Raw genomic sequence first — 22,805 nt, forward strand, 5'->3', positions numbered from 1 at the left:
TCAACTTTCACAATATTTGTTTTTGTCACTACTTCACTAACAGACCACTAACGACGTTAGGGGTGATGCTGACGTGGCTTTTTTTAAACTGAGCTAGCATGTGACGTGGCTTTTTTTAGCTGAGTTGGCATATGGTGATACTGACAAGAGCTCCTAACTTTCATTTTCTTCCACACACATTTTCCTCTTTCACTCTAAGAAAACCCAACTCCAGCCACAACTCCAGCCACCCACTGAACCTCTGTTACCTACAACCATTGCCACTATCCTACTGCCGACACGACACCACTTGAACCTATCATCATCAACACCTTTGCCTCAAAACTCTCATCCCCTTAGCCGCCGCCGTCATCATCCTCATATCCATATATGTTACCCACCACCAACTCCATTGCCATCTCTATTAACCACACCATCGCCACCTGTTAACTACAACCAACTCTTAGATCTGACCGAAGTTTGAACGAAATTGGCTCAAGAATTACCGCCTCCGTTCATTCTTTTGGCTCAAGAATTACCGCCTCCGTTCATTCTTCTTCTCCGCCTTGCTCATCCACTCTCTCTTGATTCGTTGCTATCATCTTCATCAAACTCCGCCATTGTTGTCTCTTTAACGACTTGTTTATTTGATTATGGATCTAGAAAATAAATCGAATATTGACAAGTATTGCGTGTTTGAAGCAGTTGAATGGTGGATCTCTTCAAAACAGGAGGAAGATGATACATACCATTCTATAAATATTATAAATTGGTGGGGAATTTGGGTTTGCAGGGTTGGGGAAGAAGACGGAGTTAGAGTGGTGGACCCATAAACTTTATAAATATTTTGCCAGCTCATTTAAAATAAGCCACGGCAGCAGCACCACTAACGACGTTAGTGGTCTGTTAGTGAAAGAGTGACAAAAACAAATATGATGAAAGTTGAGAGTAGTGTGTAACAAATCGAAAGTTAGAAGTGATATTGACCAACGGGTGAAAGTTGAGAGTATTAAAAACCAAATTCCCTTTATTTATCGAGTAAAGTATTAAGCATCTCAAGCTTTATTATTCATTTTGCTCACTTAGTTTTGATAATTGTATTTCAACCGTGTCATAACCGGAACGTGAAAAAAACCATCAAAATTTATACATGTAAGTCAATTATATATTTTCTATGCTTTTTAAAAAAAATAAAGTGTAACTCTTTAACAACTACAAATCGAATTAATCATGTAACTTTATATACTTTATGGATTATGCTTTGATTTTGTTCGATACACCCCTTGATATTATTTTGGAAAGATATTGTATATCCTTTCTATGTATTGTTGACTTTTCTTGAAAGTCAATTGTTTTGTTGGAAATGAGGGCTCGAATAATTGGTTTTTGTAATCAAACACGACTCATTCTTTTATTCAATAAACCTGCATACTAATTACATAGCTCTAATTAGGGGTGTGCATGGGTCGGTTTGGGGCGGTTTTGAGCGAAACCGATAATCATAACCGATATGTCGGATAATGGATATCCATAACCATAACCGATCCATTATGGTGGTTTCGGTTAATCGATTTTGAAGGTAACGAGTCAGTTTGGGTCGGTTAACCGTAACCAAAACAATGTATCTACGCCTAAAAGTTTGGTACCAAATATTACAAAAATATGACATTACATAGTCCAACAAAATATATAATCCATAATACTAATACCAAATATTTATAAAAAACGGCAACATATAATCGAACAATGAATTCCAAGTTAATTCAATAATAAACGTTGAACCAAAACCATCAAAATGGTATATTCCGACCATGTGTTTGGAGGAAGTTAGCCTCAAACATATCGTTGGTTAAATAAATGGGTCGGTTTCGGTTATGGCGGGTTTGGAATTATCTTTAACCAAAACCGACCCATATTTAGCGGTTTTTGAAAATTGTAAGGCCCCGTTACCGGTGTCTCACATTTGGACGTTGGATTTACTCATAAACGCAATTCTAAATATCAGAGTTAATTAAAACCTTATGCGAAACATAAAACTTTCATAAAACGTTACATATCAAATCATAAACATGTCTTAAAACATTCTTCTTGTCTTTCAAAATTAAAACATAACTTATAAAACATAACCGGTCTCCAGATGCCAGACTTTTATTCTTCTGCCATGTGTCCCGCTCACGCCAGCTGACGCATCCTACTCACCTGCGTGCATACTAAAAGTCAGCTACGCTGAGTGAGTTCTAGTTAATCATACATCATACAATACATTCACTTACCTTCAATCATGCATCCGAAGATACATAATAATTACTTTACTACTTTACTTATATATCGTACTTTCATACATACGTACATACTTTATTAAGTTCATACTTTATATATATTTACTGTCCATTCTATCTCAGATATTATTAGGGTCTGATCCCTTCCTTTTCTATCTCAGATATTATTAGGGTCTGATCCCTATTTCTTCATCTTCGTTCGTACTATCTTTACATACTCATACATATACTTTCTTTATTCGTCATTACATACTCATATATCATACATATATTTATATCATACCCATTTATCTTCCATATACATACCTCCCTTGTCAACACGTGCAATATTCGAAAATCGTTCACGTATCGACAAGCTTTCATTCACAATCATAACATAATATCTATCACATAAATCTTACATGGCATACACTTACCATTTAAGGTAAGTGTATTAACTATCACATCGAGTATGCACACGGCCCCGAAAACATAACAAGGAAATGAGGCTAGAAACTCACCTGAATGTGGTTACGTTCACCGTTTATCATAATCCCCTTCTTGAGCTGTGCATGGCTAACTGTATAATATTTACATGTATCAATTAACTATTACTACCCATATCGTATTTCTATCTTTATATAACCTACAACGAACGGGGGTCCGGGGGCAGCGCCCCTGGCAACGGGGTTCTAGGGGCGGCAGCCCCTAGCGGGGTCCAAGGGGCAGAGCCCCTGGCTGGGGTTAAGCTGCCATGTCAGCTTGGAAAAAATTTATTTCCATTAACTGTCTTAACACATTTTCCATTAACATTTTAAGTTATTTTCTAAGTTGGGCTTATTTAAATCAGGTCCAAATATCCATCATCTGGCCCAATTTGGGTTCAGGCCCAAGGCCCAACAGGACTGCGGCCGAGAACTCAAAACAGAGAACCCATTTGACCGAGAACCCACCGAGAACTCGCCGGGAACCTGTTTTGGCCGAAATCTCAGGTTGACCGAAATCTCGTGCCTGGCCGAGAACATGGGTTGGCCGAGAATGTCACACCCTCAAAATCCACTAACGGAGTTTTACCGTTAGAGGGTGTGAACTAACAGGATCGGAATCATTAGTTATAATCAAACCATAAGTAAAGTTTTCAAACCACGAAACATTTGAGTGTAAATAAGTGCGGAAGCGTAAAATCATAAACCAAGTGTTGCGTCACGCAGGACGACTTAAAACCCAATTGATAACAGTTTAAAAAACAAGTTTGCAAAAACGATAGAGTTCAAGGTAATGCATGATCCTATACCGCGCGCCCGCCTCGGCTACCTGAGAATAACATACTAAAAGTGTCAACACGGGGTTGGTGAGTTCACAAGTTTATATAAATAAAGCGTTTGCGTTTGCGTTTACGTTTTGCGTTTGCGTTTGCGTTTTGCGTTTGCGTTTGCGTTACCAGATAATGGTAAATCAATTATATATCTATAGGTAGCTAGCCTATAAAACAAGTATTACTAAGTGTTTGACACCGAAGCTAACTGTTTATCAATTGCCTTGCCACCATGTCTATCCTGACCATGGAAAATGTGTTAGCCAAGATTACACCCGCTCGACCTCCAGTCGAGTTTAGCGTTGGGTGGGGTTTGTCAAACCCAGTAGTGCTACTCAACAGTGACTCGCTATTATCCAATACTAAACGGTTCGATGTTATGAAGGACTTTTGTTGTTTCGTTTGCCACTTAGCCTTTACAAGTGATATATAACTAAATAAAAAAATCTAAAGTGTTTTGGAGTATGTATTCTCCCCCAAGTAAAAGCGTTTAAAAGAGTAAAAGGGGAACGTGAAACTCACTGTTTGCGTAGAATTCAAAAACAAGTCAACCAAGAGATGCGCGTCACAGAAAATCCTCACTAGCGTTCTAAAACAAGAATGAGATTTTCTAAGTGTTGGAACTATTATTGAGTCTCTAGACTCGGCACATAATACCTATGCATAAGATATGTTTAGTGTTTTGTTTGTGAATTGTGTGTGACTCAACAAACACATTGGTGATACGTTACATGTGTGAACAACTACTTACGTGTCAAGTATTAATATTGTATATTACTAGCAATCATTCCCCACAAGGGCAATTTAGTCAAAAACATGACAATTATCTAGCAACAAGCACGTTTCATGTATTTTCATATAGTTCAGCAGCTAGTTCTATCAGGACAGATTTCTACTTGAAAGATTACTCTATTCAACAGATCATAACATATCAATTAATTCACCAAAAATCGTCACAAAAGCACACATGAGTTAGGTTTCCAGAACTATTTTTATTGTATTTTTATTCCACATAGATTTCTCACAATGGTCAAAACATTACAGTAAACTCACAGCAGTCAGAATCATGCGCAACAGAATGTTATTTGTTATTCCCGTTAAATGAAAAATCCAATTAATGCAAGACCAATTGGGTTTGGTTCCTATCTCAATTTATTTTCTTCCAGAAGTAGAACCAACCCATTTGGTCTTGTAGTTTATGAGATATCTTAGTCGCAAAACAGCCTAACATCAGGTCTCCCAAATCAGCCTTGCACAACAGTTTTGTAAAATAATAAAAACAAACTTTTATACGTCTAAAAATTACAAACTCAGACTTTTTAGAAACTAGACTCGACCTAGTATATTATAGAATCAACAATCGCAACAAAACATAACATTAACATCGAGTTACAGTCGTCCAAACTCGAATTCAATAATCTGTCCAGCATCAGTTTTCATCAAAACTCAATAAACAATTAACCTATGAACTAACAATCATGCATGTAACCCTAAATCATCAACAAACAACATATTTAACACTTAGGTTTATGTTTACAGGTTTAATCATACAATTAAATGATAGAATAAATTAGATATGAGGCTTATTTACCTAGTTATCACCTTGGATCCTTCAACAACCTTGTAAACAACTTGTATATGTATGTGTGTGTGTGGTAATCGGTCGATCCAAGGGGGAGGGGGGCTGCCGTCGCAGGTGGTAGAGGGAGAGGGAGAAGAGGGTTAGGGTTTATGGTTAAGGTTGTTTATATATTAATTAAATAAATGACAAGTTACAACTAGCACCCTCAACTTCTATTTTGTATAATTCTAGCATAAAACATAAATCACCTCCATAATATAATGACATGCATACAAGTACACATTTATACATATAAACGTAACACATAATTATATCAAGTACTTGTTTATAATATTCATCGCTTGTTCACCAATGGTTTGAGTCGACTCGTGTGTGTTTCGGTGAAATTCCGAAAGACTACTTGTGTAGTGATTGTCATGCGTCATCTAAACCCTAGTTTAAATGTAATGAGATATGCGTTGTGGTTCGTGTGATCTTAAGTTTGAATTAACGGAGTTCGGATTAACGGAGTTAACCTGAAATTGACGAGTGTCACATCATTCCCATGTTGAAAGAATTTTCGTCCCGAAAATTTGAGTCAAGTCGCGATGGGTGTCTGAAAAAGGCAAAAATTTTCAGTTTGTCATATCATCCCCTAGTAGAAAGAAATTTCGTCCAGAAATTTAATTCATACCTCTGGTTATTTCTGGCGGTTTGTCGGCTTTCGCGGTTTTCGGTGCTTGGTTAGCCCTTCAAAAAGGTGAGGATACTTCTTCATCATTTGATCCTCGTGTTCCCACGTGAACTCTGGTCCACGTCTCGAGTTCCAACGAACTTTAACGATTGGAAGTTTGCTGTTTTTGAGTGTTTTGGTTTCCCAATCCAAAACTTCGACTGGTTCTTCGATGAATCGTAGCTGTTCATCAACTTGCAACTCGCCCAAAGGAACTGCTTGGGTTTCGTCAGAAAGGCATTTCTTCAAGTTGGATACATGGAATACATTGTGTACGCTACTGAGTTCCGTTGGTAGATCCAGTCGGCACGCCACCAGACCAATGCGCTCAGTTATCCGGTAGGAACCAACGTATCGTGGATTGAGTTTGTTTCGCTTTCCGAAGCGAAACACACCTTTCCAAGGTAAGACTTTGAGTAATACTTGGTCCTTCACTTGAAATTCAAGAGGCTTTCGGCGCTTGTCGGCGTAACTCTTTTGGCGATCTCGTGCTGCTGCCATGCGGTTTCGGATTTGAACAATATTTTCAGAGGTTTCAAGTACTAGTTCTGGACCAGTGATTTGGCTATCACCCACCTCTGCCCAGCAGAGAGGTGATCGACACTTCCGTCCATACAACGCTTCAAACGGCGCTGCTTTAATGCTTGCGTGGTAGCTATTATTATACGAAAACTCTACCAAAGGTAAGTGAGGTTCCCAACTTTTTCCGAAATCCAACACGCATGCACGCAACGTGTCCTCCAAGGTCTGAATGGTGCGCTCACTTTGCCCATCTGTCTGAGGATGGTATGCTGTGCTCATATCAAGGCGGGTGCCTAGTGCACTTTGTAGTGACTTCCAAAAGTGCGAAGTGAAACGGGAATCTCGATCAGATATGATTGAGACAGGCACTCCGTGTCTAGACACTACTTCTTTCATGTAGATGCGAGTCAGTCTTTCCATCTTGTCCGATTCCTTGATTGCTAAGAAGTGTGCAGACTTAGTCAACCGGTCAACGATCTCCCAGATGGTATCGCATCCCGTCGGTGTTTTGGGTAATCCCGTGATGAAATCCGTGGAAATGTGTTCCCATTTCCACGTTGGAAGTTCCGGTTGCTGTAGCAGGCCAGATGGTTTCTGATATTCTATTTTGACTCTCGCACAGGTCAAGCATTTGCTTACATAGGTGGCAATGTCGGCTTTTATGTTTGGCCACCGGTAAAGTGCCTTTAGGTCATGGTACATTTTATCTGAGCCAGGGTGGATGGAATATCGGGACTTGTGTGCTTCGTCCATCACTAGAGTTCTCAACTCTCCGTATCGAGGGACCCAAATCCGGTTTTCGAAATATCGGACCCCGTCCGGTTTGGTTTCAAGTTGCTTGTTCATGCCCCGCATAAGTTCTGATGGGAGATTATCGTCTTTCAAGGCTTCGAGTTGCGCATCGCGAATCTGATCGGGTAAGTTGGCGTGAATCGTGAGTTGTAATGCTAGCACTCGCCTAGGTTTATCGGTTTCTTTCCTGCTGAGAGCATCGGCCACTACATTGGCCTTGCCAGGGTGGTACTTGATTGCCCAATCATAATCCTTAAGCAGCTCGACCCAACGACGCTGTCGCATGTTCAGCTCCTTCTGATCGTAGATATGTTGGAGGTGGTCGGTGTAAATGGTAAACTTGGTACCATACAAGTAATGCCTCCATATCTTAAGAGCAAACACCACAGCTCCGAGTTCCAAGTCATGGGTCGTGTAGTTCTTCTCGTGAACCGTAGTTGTCGAGAGGCATAGGCTATAACTTTCTCGAGTTGCATCAGCACGCAACCGAGACCTTGTATCGATGCTTCACAATGTACCTCAAAATTTTCTGTTCCCTCGGGAAGGGCTAGGATAGGGGCGCTACAGAGTTTGGTTTTCAACAGTTGGAAAACGGATTCTTGCGCGTCACCTCAATTGTACTTAGTACCCTTGTGAGTCAAAGCGGTGAGGGGTTGAGCAATCTTTGAAAATCCCTCGATAAAACGCCGGTAGTAGCCAGCCAGTCCTAGGAATTGTCGCACCTCAGTCGGAGTCTTAGGTGCTTCCCAGTTTTTGATGGCCTCTACTTTGCTGGGATCGACATGGATACCATTCTCATTGATCACATGTCCTAAGAAGTGAACCTCGCGAAGCCAAAATTCGCATTTCGAGAGTTTAGCGTACAGTTGTTCCTTCTTCAGCAATTCTAGGATCAACTTCAGGTGTTCTTCGTGGTCGGCCTTGTTCTTGGAGTAGACGAGGATATCATCAATAAAAACGATCACAAACTTGTCGAGGTACGCCTTGCATACTCGATTCATGAGATCCATAAATACGGCTGGCGTGTTAGTTAAGCCAAAAGGCATAACCGAAAACTCGTAGTGACCGTACCGAGTTCTGAAGTCCGTCTTTGAAATATCTTCTTCGCGCACTCTTAATTGATGGTAACCAGATCTCAGATCGATCTTCGAGTAGTAACTCGATCCTTGCAGCTGGTCAAACAGATTATCAATTCGGGGTAAGGGATAACGGTTCTTGATCGTCACCTTGTTCAGCTCTCGGTAGTCGATGCACATGCGGAAAGTCCCGTCCTTCTTTCGGACAAATAAGACAGGGGCTCCCCATGGTGATGAGTTAGGTCGGATAAAACCTTTATCCAACAAATCTTGCAATTGAGTAGACAACTCCTGAAGCTCTGCCGGTGCGAGCTTATACGGGGCTCGTGCTATGGGTGCTGCACCGGGGGTCAATTCGATTTGGAACTCGACTTGTCGAATAGGTGGGAGTCCAGGCAAATCCTCCGGGAAGACTTCCGGAAAATCTCGCACAATCGGTATGTCTTCGATTCGCTTCTCCTCCGCGGATTTCTCGACAATATGGGCTAAAATTGCCGGATTACCCTTTCGTAGATATTTCTGCGCCTTCATGAGGGTGATGACGCTGGTGGTCATGCCGCTCTTCTCGCCCTGGATCGAAATGATCTCGCCGGAAGGGGTAGTGATGTGGACTATCTTGTCATGACATATAATCTCCGCTCGGTTCTCGGATAACCAGTCCATGCCGACAACGACATCGAAACTACCAAGTGTAAAAGGTATGAGGTCGATATCAAAAGTATGACCCGACAGTTTCAACTTACATCCCGCAAGTATATGAGTTGTTTCTATAGACTTACCGTCAGCTAATTCAACAGGAAACTTAGCATCTAACGGGGTTGGAGTTAAGTCTAAGAGTTTACTAAAGGCTTTCGATACAAAACTCCTATCAGCTCCAGTGTCAAACAAAATAGAAGCAAAACAGTCGTTCACAGGAAACTTACCGGTCACCACATACGGATCGTTGCGGGCTTGGCCCGACCCAATGACGAAAGCTCTACCTTTACCACTGCTTCCGCCACTGTTGCTGCCTCCATTGTTCTCATTCTGCTTTTGTTTAGGGCAATCCTTATTGAAATGACCCTCTTGACCACACTCGAAACACCCTTTAGTCGCAGTAGGATGTTTAGGAGCACCCCTTGCCGCTAGGTCTCCCCTACATTCCTTAGCCTGATGACCCATTTTTCCGCATCTCAGACATTTGATACGGTCGCATGGCCCAGCATGGTGATAGTTGCACTTGTTGCATTTCGGGTACTTCCCAGCATAGCCACTCGAAACTTGTTCGCCACCGTTGTTGTTATTGTTGGAACTCTGATTATTGAAGTTCCGACCGAATTCGGGCTTACGGTAGTGTTGTTGCTGTGGGGGGTTCGATGATGAGGACCTGGCGTTATCAAATTTCCTCTTTCCATTACTCGGGTTGTTGTTGCTGTTGTCAGTGCTCGGGTTGTCACAGGTTTTAGAGGTTGAACCTCTAGGTGGTAACGCACCTTGGGTCACTGCCTGATCCGTCAGTTTGTGAGCTAACCGGATCGCTTGTTGAATTGTAGCCGGTTTGGAAGACGTCACCATACCCTGAATTTGTGGTACCAACCCATCGATATACATCTCGATTCTCTTACTCGGCGGGTCTACCATCCGTGGACACATTACTGCTAGCTCATGGGAAAGTGTGGTGTAGGCTTCAATCTCGGAACCCACCATTTTCAACGACCAAAACTCATATTCCAACTTCGCGATTTCCTCTCTAGGACAATACTCTTCCCGCATCATATTCTTGAACTCTTCCCAGTTCATAGCGTTCGCCAATTCCAATCCAAGAATTTGCACATTGGAGTTCCACCAAGTGAGAGCAGAATCTTCTAGTGTTCCAGCAGCAAATTTGACCCTACTGGCGGGTGGACAGTTACACATCTCGAAAGCTGATTCGGCCTTCTCAGCCCAACGCAGGAAACCTATGGCTCCCTCAGTGACCTTAAACGAAGTGGGCTTGCAATCCAGGTAGTTCTTGAAAGTACATGCTCCAGCTGGACCTCCGGCTTGATTCTGAACATGTGCGGATAGAGCTGCCGCCGCATGGTCATTCAATAGGGTTTGGAGTTCTGCTGTGGTTAGGTTGATGTTACCGCGACCATGACCAGCATTTCTTCCAGACATCTAGGTGTTATCATCCAGAGATGTCGTCGCCTGAGGACAAGTCCGAGTGTGCATCCTCCTTAGCATCTTCCTCGGGTTCTTCCTCAGGTTCTTCTGCATCCGGGGCAATCTGCGCCCCTAGTGTGTCGCATCGGGCTAGAGTTTCCATTGCAATGGTTCTTGCATTAAAAATTTGGTCACGCAAATCTATCATCTCTGCTTGCATTTTGTTCATTATCTCCATTTGGTGAACATGAGCATCCTGAACTTCCTTCATGGCTTCGGTCAGGAAGGAAATTCTCTCTCGGACATCGATTCCATTCTCTTTCAATTCTCTCACGTTTGCTCTAGTCGAGTGCATAATGTCAACCTCACGCTCTAAACAAGAAAAGAGGACTGCGAAAGCGCGCTCCATCGGGAGTGTCAGGGGTGGTAGCGTTTTGAAGGATGTAGGACAACCTGGGAGAGGTAGCGGTGGAACTTGCACACATTATACGATCCGATCGACTAGACTCGAGGTACCAACTCCAGTGACCATTGTCCTCGTACACATCTCCAGATGGACGATACCTCTTCGGTGTGGGGGCTGCAAGTGCCGGGACTACTCGAGGTGGTGATGAGTGGGAATATGCGGTTCATTTCCAGGGGCGTGAGACATCGGGTCGGATGATGATGACGATGGCGTCGACATCCTTACAGGATAATTCGTGTATGGGTTATGCGCGTACGAGTGAATGAGGTTAAGAGATAAAGAAAATGAGTAACTAAATATATATCATATCTATATACTTATATGCAGTGCGTAAGATCATAACTAATGAGTCGTTGCGGTTATAGTCTAGTATGCATGCAATTTCTAGTTCGCTATAACCAATGGCTCTGATACCAATCTGTCACACCCTCAAAATCCACTAACGGAGTTTTACCGTCAGAGGATGTGAACTAACAGGATCTGAATCATTAGTTATAATCAAACCATAAGTAAAGTTTTCAAACCACGAAACATTTGAGTGTAAATAAGTGCGGAAGCGTAAAATCATAAACCAAGTGTTGCGTCACGCAGGACGACTTAAAACCCAATTGATAACAGTTTAAAAAACAAGTTTGCAAAAACGATAGAGTTCAAGGTAATGCATGATCCTATACCGCGCGCCCGCCTCGGCTACCTGATAATAACATACTAAAAGTGTCAACACGGGGTTGGTGAGTTCACAAGTTTATATAAATAAAGCGTTTGCGTTTGCGTTTACGTTTTGCGTTTGCGTTTGCGTTTGCGTTTGCGTTTGCGTTTTGCGTTTGCGTTTGCGTTACCAGATAATGTTAAATCAATTATATATCTATAGGTAGCTAGCCTATAAAACAAGTATTACTAAGTGTTCGACACCGAAGCTGACTGTTTATCAATTGCCTTGCCACCATGTCTATCCTGACCATGGAAAATGTGTTAGCCAAGATTACACCCGCTCGACCTCCAGTCGAGTTTAGCGTTGGGTGGGGTTTGTCAAACCCAGTAGTGCTACTCAACAGTGACTCGCTATTATCCAATACTAAACGGTTCGATGTTATGAAGGACTTTTGTTGTTTCGTTTGCCACTTAGCCTTTACAAGTGATATATAACTAAATAACAAAATCTAAAGTGTTTTGGAGCATGTATTCTCCCCCAAGTAAAAGCGTTTAAAAGAGTAAAAGGGGAACGTGAAACTCACTGTTTGCGTAGAATTCAAAAACAAGTCAACCAAGAGATGCGCGTCACAGAAAATCCTCACTAGCGTTCTAAAACAAGAATGAGATTTTCTAAGTGTTGGAACTATTATTGAGTCTCTAGACTCGGCACATAATACCTATGCATAAGATATGTTTCGTGTTTTGTTTGTGAATTGTGTGTGACTCAACAAACACATTGGTGATACGTTACATGTGTGAACAACTACTTACGTGTCAAGTATTAATATTGTATATTACTAGCAGTCATTCCCCACAAGGGCAATTTAGTCAAAAACATGACAATTATCTAGCAACAAGCACGTTTCATGTATTTTCATATAGTTCAGCAGCTAGTTCTATCAGGACAGATTTCTACTTGAAAGATTACTCTATTCAACAGATCATAACATATCAATTAATTCACCAAAAATCGTCACAAAAGCACACATGAGTTAGGTTTCCAGAACTATTTTTATTGTATTTTTATTCCACAAAGATTTCTCACAATGGTCAAAACATTACAGTAAACTCACAGCAGTCAGAATCATGCGCAACAGAATGTTATTTGTTATTCCCGTTAAATGAAAAATCCTATTAATGCAAGACCAATTGGGTTAGGTTCCTAACTCAATGTATTTTCTTCCAGAAGTAGAACCAACCCATTTGGTTTTGTAGTTTATGAGATATCTTAGTCGCAAAACAGCCTAACATCAGGTCTCCCAAATCATCCTTGCACAACAGTTTTGTAAAATAATAAAAACAAACTTTTATAAGTCCAAAAATTACAAACTCGGAATTTTCAGAAACTAGACTCGACCTAATATATTATAGAATCAACAATCGCATCTAAACATAACATTAACATCGAGTTACAGTCGTCCAAACTCGAATTCAATAATCTGTCCAGCATCAGTTTTCATCAAAACTCAATAAACAATTAACCTATGAACTAACAATCATGCATGTAACCCTAAATCATCAACAAACAATATATTTAATTAGCCTACTTATCTTTCCCTTTTACCATTTTACTTTTTACTTATTAACTCAAGTAAACTTTTCCGTCATGACGAGTCAATATACAATATTATTATTATTCGAAATTTGGGATGTTACAAAAATTCACTAAACCGACCCTCCGGTTATATCGGTTAAAATCGGTTCGGTTATATCGGTTATGGTTCGATTAAACGGTTATGGCGGTTAAGTTGTTCACCCTAGCTCTAAGAGTCTATTTTATATAAAATAATTTGTTAAACATACTATGATTCAAATTCACAATTTCTAAAGTTTGAATAATAAGATAAACTTATAGACAAACACATAAACTAAAGAGTTAAAATTCTAAACATTCAAATCACACACACACATATATATATATATATACTAATTTACAACTTCTTTAACCAAAATCGTGCATTAAGTGTTGTACTTTTGGCTGTCAACCGAGTACATTGTGCTTTAAAGGATGTATCTTTAGGCCATGTGTAGTGGACGCCGATTTGTGCGAATTTTGGGCGCGAAGGGACTACAACACCGCCCCCTTGACGAAATGTGGGGCGAATTGTGTGTGTGTGTGGGGGTGAGGGGCGCCAAGCTTTTATCGCCGGCTTGTGTTGTTTGTGGGGGGCGAATTGTGTTTTTTTAATATTATTATATTGTGATTGAGAGAGGGGGATATATATATACATATATATACATATATATATATGTTATATTATATTATATTTGTAGCACCTACACCATTACACCCCAAAAACAAATTCTCACCCCTTGCTGACTAAGCAGGGGTGAGACAAAATAATTCTACATTGTTATTTTGATGTCTTTGGGAGACAAAATAATTAAATGAGTATCAGTTTAGTATCAGAGCCAGGAGCTGAGCTTTTTTTTTAAAAAAAAAAATTAAGGAAGTAATCTCATAAATTAAATGAGTTTTAAGATGAATCAAAAAGAAACCGATTGTGAAGAATCAAACAATCAAGAAATAACTGAAATAATAAACTTTAGAGAAAATGAAAATGGTTTTGCTTCAGATTATATGATGAATTTTGATCAACTAGAAAAAAATTAACAAGCTTAAATTCAAGCTTGACACGAAAAGGGTTTTTAATCAACCTAATAACCTACAGAGTTTAGTCTCAAGGGCTTTCTCTAGAAAAAATAAGATTTTCTACTGCTTTAATACCGAAGAACTTTCAGTAGATATAAAGGAAACTTCAGGAGAAGTATATTTACCTCTTTTAACTAAAGGAGAAATAACAAAAAGACTTTTGACTATGAAACCTGAGGTAAGAAAATCTATGAACATGGTGCATATAGAAGCAGTAAAAATTCTTCTAAAAGCACAATTTAGAGATGGAATTAATTTTCCTATAAAAATGGCTCTAGTTGACAATAGAATTGTTAACAGATAAGATGCTCTTTTGGGAGCAGTACAAGGAAATTTAGCATACGGAAAATTTATGTTTACTATCTATCCTAAATTTGCCTTACATCGTGATTCAAAAGATTTCGATAAACATTAAGTTTCATACATCAATGTGAAAGATTTGACCTTAAGGAACCAGGTAATAAAGTATTTACGATTAATTATTTAATCTCGTATGCTTTAACAAATAGCACTCATTCAATTGAGTACAAAGAAAAAGAGAATATAACAAGTAAGTTTTCTGAACCTTCACAGTTACAAGAAGATTTGACAATTAATATTGCTCATAATAAACAACCACTAGTATCCCGACCTAGAAACAATTTTACTAGAAACTCTTTACGAATAGGAGAACCCATTTTTGCAGAATCACAATTAATAAGATCTATGTCTGAAAAGGTTTACATATATGGCGAAATTCTAAAGGAAATAGCTGGGAAATGTCATCATCACAGCCAATCCTTAAAAATTTAGAACTTCTAAATGAAGAAATTGTTCAAGAAGAAGCTTCAATACAAATTTTTCTCATAAAAATAGAACAAGTTAGAGTAAACATTATGATAAGTCATAAAACAAAAACTCTAAAAACAAAAGCTTTAAAAGAAGAAATTTTAGCTGATAGAAAAAGGATTAATAATCTCAAGGATAGAAAAACAATAATTTCTGCAACATGAGTCTGATAAAAATCGAAGAATCGATTAGAGATTTAATCAAAAAGGTAGAAGAATTAACTACCAATGAAAGTTTAGAAGGCATTGCTGCAAAAATCATCAAAGATGTTTCAGTTAAAATTGATAGCAATAAAGGGGATAAAACTCTAAAATTTGAAAAACATAAAGAAATTACATCTGAAGAGAAAAAGAGATTTCAAAAATACTCTTTTCCCAACTTTAATATTGGAAATCCATCGTTAGGAAGTTCTAAAAGTCCAAATGCTTTAGAATGACATTTCGGATCCACCTCAAATGACTAATAAAAGTCAAATGAGAACTCTTTTTCAAAAGATAAATTCAGGAATTAGAATGAATTATTCTAACATTTAAAATATCATTCAAGAGATAAATGAACTTCAAAGTAACTGGAATATTGATCCATATGTTAAGTTAAGAAAACTAGCTCTTTTATTTCAACAAAAAACGACTTTTTGAAAAAGAATTACAAGATCTTCGAAATAAGAAAATTATTTTGTCTTGTGAATAAACGAGTTCCATCACACACAAATTAGAACATATTTTTAACGAACAACTGGAGAACTATTCAGCCGAACAAATACAGGAACTCGTTCAAATCATGACCTTAAGCGATCAAGAGTGCGAAAAGAAATTTTCTAAAAAAAAAGAATAAAAAGAAAAAAATTTTCCAGAAAATAAAGAAAAAGTTTTTGCCATAAAAGAACCCAAAACCGAAGAAGAAGACTCTTCAGAAGAAAAAATTCCAAAACATAGGATGAATCAATCTGGTGCTAGTAGTAGTAACCACAGGTCATCCTACAGGAAAAGAAACACGAATTCTGAATTCTCTATGCCCTATCATAAGGGGATACCTAATTCCAATAAAAATAATGGTAGTTCAACAGAAATAGATACCATAAAAATTGACTGTATCTTTGACTTTAATCAAAGAAAAAAAACTAATCGACAAATGGAATACTGAAATTAGTTTACTTATCTAGTCTAATCCAGGGGAATTTTCCAATGCTAAGGCCTTATTGTTACTTGTAGAACACAAGTCTGCAGGATTAGTCCAATATTTCATTAAAAAAACAACTTGAATGAAAATTTACATGGTGAAGATCTCTTTGAGCAAATTATTAATGCCATGTATATGATGTTCCTAGGTCTTGATTTTCTTACAAATAAAGATCATCAGAACCAAAAATTACTTGAAAAAGCATGACAAACATTAACCCAGTCACAACTATGTGATATATGTCTTTTAGATGATTTTACTTGCTTTTTTGAGCAAAACTTATATAAGCTAAGTATAGGTGAATATCATTCTTGGATAGAAGTTTACCTAATGAAAATTCCTATTGTTGGTGAAAAAGCCAAAGAGCGATGGAAATAACAGTGCACTCACTAGGATTTGCTACAAAAATTGTTAAGGAAGAAATTGATGTTTATTGCGACTTTTCCAACAAGCAAAAACAGTTAAAGAGATTTAACAAAAGTTGTTGCAATAAACTCACTGAAACACCTCAATTATCTTTTGGTTGTGATCAGGAGAAAAACAAAAAAATATTTCAAAAAGAAATATAAAAGAAAATGTAGAACCAAAAGAAGGTTTTGGAAACCTTAGAGAAAAAATTCATCCCTGGAAAATACTTTTCAAAAGAAAAACCTAAGGTTTGTCCTCAAGGAAAGAAGAAATGTCGTCGTTGGATATGCTCTGAAGAGGAACATTATGCCAACGAATGTCCTAATAGACAGAAATTCCCAAAAAAGGTAAAACTCATTTCTGAAGCAGAAATAGAGGGATATTATCCTTCAGAAGATATTTTTGATGACCATATGCAGGTATTTTCGTTTAAAATAAAGTATGATTCGTCTTCAGACAGTAGCATTGATAGTCCGAGATGAATGAAACTAAAACTTTTAAATAGGGGGATGAAGATGAAGACCCTGCCAACATAACTTTTTGTAAAAATCTTCAAAAGAAAAATGAATTAGTTTATTTAAATATAACTAATCCGAATTCCATTTATATCAAAGGAAAGATTTTCCTAAAAGGATATAAGGTAATAACTCTACATTGTTACGTAGATATAGGGGCAAGTCTCTGCTTAGCAAGCAAACATGTTAAACCTGAAGTGCTATGGGAAAATACTCCCAAAGACATCAAAGTAACAATTGCAAATCAAGATACAATTAAATTAAATAAGGTTTGTAGAAACCTTATAGTATATTTCTCAGGATTACCATTCTCCATTCCCACAATTTCTCAACAAGAAACAGGAATAGATTTACTCATTGGAAATAATTTCTGTCAACTATATGGGCCTTTCACCCAATGGTTAGATAGAATATCTTTTCACCTTAATCAGGAAATGATTTTGATAAAAAAGATAACAAAAGCTCTTCAAGTTGGAAAACCAGGTTTTCTAGAATCAATGTAAAAATATTCAAAAATAAAACAAATCCCAGGTACTAATATAACTCAAGAGGTTATAAAACCAGAGGAGAAATATTTACACGAAAAATATTTTCTTGAAATACAGAAATACCAAAAAATAGAAGAATTACTTGAAAGAGTATGCTCAGAAAATCCTATTGATCTTGAAAAATCCAAGAAATGGATGAAAGCATCAATAGAACTTATTGACCCTAAGACTGTAGTCAGGGTAAAGCCTATGAAGTATAGTCCACAGGACAGAGAAGAATTTTAGCAGACAGATCAGGGAATTACTTGACTTAAAACTCATTACCCCAAGTAAATCACCTCACATGTCTCCAGCATTCTTAGTGGAAAATGAAGCTGGAAAAAGAAGAGAAAAAAAGAGAATGGTAGTTAACTATAGATCAATTACTGCAGCTACCAAAGGCGATATGCATTGCATGCAGGAATTAATAACACTCTTAAGGGGAAAAACTTATTTTTCTACTTTCGATTGCAAAAGTGGTTTCTGGCAGGTACTGTTAGATGAAGAGTCTCAGTTGCTGACGGCCTTTACATCTCCTGATGGTCATTACCAGTGGAAGGTAGTTCCTTTTGGATTAAAACAAGCACCAAGCATATTTCAAAGACATATGCAAATTGCATTAAGAGGTTTAGAAAATTATTGTACCGTCTATGTTGATGATATCATAGTTTTCTCAAACTCCGAAGATAAGCACTATTTTCATGTTTTATTAGCCTTAAAGACGATAGAAAAATATGGAATTATCTTGTCAATAAAGAAAGCTAATCTTTTCAAAACAAAAGTAAATTTTTTAGGTCTTGAAATAGACCAAGGGACTCATTGTCCACAAAAACATATCTTAGAAAATTTGCATAAGTTTCCAGGTATTTTAGAAGACAAAAAACATCTTCAACGGTTTTTAGGTATTTTAACTTATGCAGAAAGTTATATTCCTAAACTTGCAGAGCTTAGAAAACCACTGCAGGTAAAATTAAAAAGGATTATGTATGGGAATGGAAACAGTCCGATACAGATTATATCAAAAAGATAAAGAAAACTTAACTAGTTTTCCAAAACTTTATCTACCCCCGGTAAAATTCCTGGTAAGGACAGATATAAAAACTTTACTAATTTTCTTAAAACAATAATTTCTGGAGATAATAAGCAGGGTCGTCTAGTCAGATGGCAAATGTGGTTCTCTAGATATTATTTCGACATTGAGCATCTCGAAGGAACCAAGAACGTGCTGGCTGACTGCCTGACACGGGATTTTCAAAAAACATGAAAAAACTATTCACACCTTTTTTCACCTATTTAAAGGGTCAAAAACCCCTCAAAAGGAACAAACATGTCCATTCCACAAAAGGAAAAATCCCATGGAAGAATTAAAGGCATTACGCCTCAAAGAAAAAATTCTTCTTATAGAATTAAAATCCATTCAAGAAAAAATAGCACTTATGACGAAAGTCTAGAAACAACTGCCAATTCAGAGCAGGAATCCGAAAGGAGGCAATCTGAATCTATTCCCTATAAAACGACAAAGGGTAAAGAAAAAAACAAGTCCGTTTACTCCTGTTGCTTTGGAAAAAAGCAAAAGAAAAGTAAATGAAGAACTAAAATCTTCATCTAGTTCAGAAGCAAACGGCTCTGGTAAAGACAAATTAAATCCGTTGATGGCTGACAGTTTGCCAAAAACTGAAGAGGTCTCACTAAGACCAAGTTACTCTCTAATTACTCATAGACCAGAAAATCCCAAAACAAAGTTCTATGCTATCTTTGACGGTGAGCATAGGGGGATATACGAAGACTGGTCAATAGTCAAAAGCTACGTGGATGGAAGTAGCTATCCATTCAAAAAGTTTGGGACGTTAGCACAAGCCCAACAAGAAGCCACTCGCTATTAAGCAAATCTTGGAAAAAGAGAAATACCATTGAAGGTAACAATCTTTCCTGAACCCTTAAAACCAGGGAAAACAAGAAAGAACTGTTGAGTTCAGAAAAGCTTCCCCATTTCTCTCAAAATAAAAAATTACTGAAGAGAAAGAAGAAGAATAATCCCAAGATACTGTATCTCTTGATGAATTTAGATCATTATGGTCTAAAGCGTGGTCTTTAACTCAAAATGAAATTGAATCTGAGCACATTTACACAGAAGATAAGGCTACTAAATGTTTAATTGTCTTATGTCCATGCGCAAGCCCATAACTTATCTCCTTAGCATTCTCTGATGGGTTAGTTAAGTATATTTACCCTGCCTCTAATTTATAAGAAATTAGTTTAATGGCTGAAGGAATGAAGAAGGCCATAAATACTTACGCAAAAAGATTGCAGCGACAAAAGACGCTAACATCTTCATCAAGTGTACTTCTACACTCCCAGATTGGCATCAAGGAAAAACCTTCAAAAGCTACCATCATCTAGAAATCGGTCTTGCTAAAACAAGAACCGTAAATCCATCCTAAGTCATGGAAGAAAAATATGAAGACCCGAGCAACTGGGTTGAAATAAGAGTCAAGAGTCTTCTAAAAATTCTTAAAAATATGCAGAAGATAAAAGCTGGAAGCTTTAATAAAGTGAACTATTACAGTCACCACTGCATAATCACCAGCTTCAGTAGTCTTCCACTACCAAAGAACGAGAAAGAAGCTTTAGAAAAGATGGAACAGAGAATCATCTTTAATAAAGTAGAAGCAGGACCAGTCACTAAAGAAAGACTATGTCAGGAGCTTCAGCGCATTTATGAAAATCATAATTGCCAATACTGTTTGAGAGGTACAAAAGAAAATAATAGCTCTCATCTTTACAGCTATTACTCTGACGAAGACACCAGAGAACTGGACCCAACACATGGGTATGTCGACTAGAAACGTCATGCATGACGAAATTATAAGGGAATTTTAGTCCTTTGTATAAATCTTCTCCTCTATCTAAAGGGGTATGATTTCTAAGTTTAGGCATCGCATCCTTAACTAGTTTTCTTTCTTTTCTCTCTACTTGTAATATCAATCATGTGTGTTAGTGAGTAATCTCATTGCTAAAGGAGAGTATTATGTATTTACCAAGAAGTTCTTCCCCAGGTAAGAACATTTATGTAATAAATATATCAGTTCCTATTATCCATCATGTTCATCTTTAAGAATTTTTCAAAACCTGAAGCCCTGTAGCCATAAGAGTACCGTTGAAGCCGTAGGGAACAAATTGGTTGGGTTGGTCACTTGAAAAATTCAACTTAATAGATTTACTTAGCTGGATAAGAAGAAAAAGTATGGTCTATTTTGTAACTGTTAAATTACTTCAAAAGTATTTATATAATCTCTCCTTAAGCATTTTTACAAATATTTGATTTCTCAAACAAAACTCGATTAGTCTCTATCGAAACTAAATGATTTCTAATCAAAAACTTAGTCAAATCAAGACAATAAATAAAGAATTTATGTCCAATAAAAACAATCCAACAACTCGTTTAATACAAAAGAAAAACGAGCATCGACATTTTTGTATGTCTTTCGTCATAAATATTCATAATTTGAGTTTAATATTCAAGAAATTGGTGCAACGACAATTTTATAAGTCTTTCACCATAAGTAGTCATAAATTGAGTTTAATACTCAAGAAATTGGTGCAACGACAATTTTATATGTCTTCCATCATAAATATTCATAAATTGAGTTTGAATTTGACACTCTACAAATTGGTTTTCCGACATTTATACGTGTTTGCCATAGCTCTTTTACACCATAGTTGTTTTCCGCAGTTTGGTATCAGAGCCAGGAGCTTTTTTTAAAAAAAAAATTAAGGAAGTAATCTCATAAATTAAATGAGTATCAGAGCCAGGAGCTTTTTTTTAAAAAAAATAATAAAAAAAATTGGTATCAAAGCCTGTTTGGTTATTTAAAAAAAAATTAAAATGGATTTAAAAGAAACCGACAGTGAAGAATCAAACAATCAAGAAATAACTGAAATAATAAACTTTAGAGAAAATGAAAATGGTTTTGCTTGAGATTATATGATCAATTTTGATCAACTAGAAAAAATTAACAAGCTTAAATTCAAGCTTGACACGAAAATGGTTTTTAATCAACCTAATAACCTAAAGAGTTTAGTCTCAAGGGCTTTCTCTAGAGCCAGGAGTTTTTTTTAAAAAAAAAATTAAGGAAGTAATCTCATAAATTAAATGAGTTTTAAAATGGATCTAAAAGAAACCGATTGTGAAGAATCAAAAAATCAAGAAATAACTGAAATAATAAACTTTAGAGAAAATGAAAATGGTTTTGCTTCAGATTATATGATGAATTTCGATCAACTAGAAAAGATTAACAAGCTTAAATTCAAGCTTGACACGAAAAGGGTTTTTAATCAACCTAATAACCTACAGAGTTTAGTCTCAAGGGCTTTCTCTAGAAAAAATAAGATTTTCTACTGCTTTAATACTGAAGAACTTTCAGTAGATATAAAGGAAACTTCAGGAGAAGTATATTTACCTCTTTTAACTAAAGGAGAAATAACAAAAAGACTTTTGACTATGAAACCTGAGTTAAGAAAATCTATGAACATGGTGCATATAGAAGCAGTAAAAATTATTCTAAAAGCACAATTTGGAGATGGAATTAATTTTCCTATAAAAATGGCTCAGTTGACAATAGAATTGTTAACAGACAAGATGCTCTTGGGAGCAGTACAAGGAAATTTAGCATACGGAAAATTTATGTTTACTATCTATCCTAAATTTGCCTTACATCGTGATTCAAAAGATTTCGATAAAACATTAAGTTTCATACATCAATGTGAAAGAACCGACCTTAAGGAACCAGGTAATAAAGTATTTACGATTAATTATTTAATCTCGTATGCTTTAACAAATAGCACTCATTCAATTGAGTACAAAGAAAAAGAGAATATAACAATCGAAGATATATTCTCAGAAATTGGAACTGTCGAAGGAAGTAAGTTTTCTGAACCTTCACAGTTACAAGAAGATTGGGCAATTAATATTGCTCGTAATAAACAACCTCTAGTATCCCGACCTAGACATAGTTTTACTGGAAACTCTTTACGAATAGGAGAACCCAGTTTTGCTGAATCACAATTAATAAGATCTATGTCTGAAAAGGTTGACAGATATGGCGAAATCCTAAAGGAAATAGCTGGGAAATGTCATCATCACAGCCAATCCTTAAAAATTTAGAACTTCTAAATG

The 22,805-nt window shown here is 37.2% G+C and overlaps 1 protein-coding gene across 1 annotated transcript; it reads left to right on the forward strand.

Annotated features, from left to right (window-relative positions):
* Positions 1 to 21,794: 21,794 nt before the first annotated feature.
* Positions 21,795 to 22,793, forward strand: LOC143572173 (uncharacterized). The gene has a single exon (XM_077057397.1). It carries the CDS (start codon positions 21,795 to 21,797, stop codon positions 22,791 to 22,793), a length of 999 nt encoding a protein of 332 aa, XP_076913512.1.
* Positions 22,794 to 22,805: the final 12 nt, after the last annotated feature.

This window comes from Bidens hawaiensis, unplaced genomic scaffold (genome assembly GCF_021521415.1).
Source record: "Bidens hawaiensis isolate Kalapana, Puna unplaced genomic scaffold, B.hawaiensis_p1.1 tig00025758_1, whole genome shotgun sequence".
Classification (NCBI taxonomy): domain Eukaryota; kingdom Viridiplantae; phylum Streptophyta; class Magnoliopsida; order Asterales; family Asteraceae; genus Bidens; species Bidens hawaiensis.

Excerpts from the sequence above, each read along its gene's own strand:
- LOC143572173 (XM_077057397.1), top strand. The coding sequence starts at position 21,795 with ATGGATCTAAAAGAAACCGATTGTGAAGAATCAAAAAATCAAGAAATA.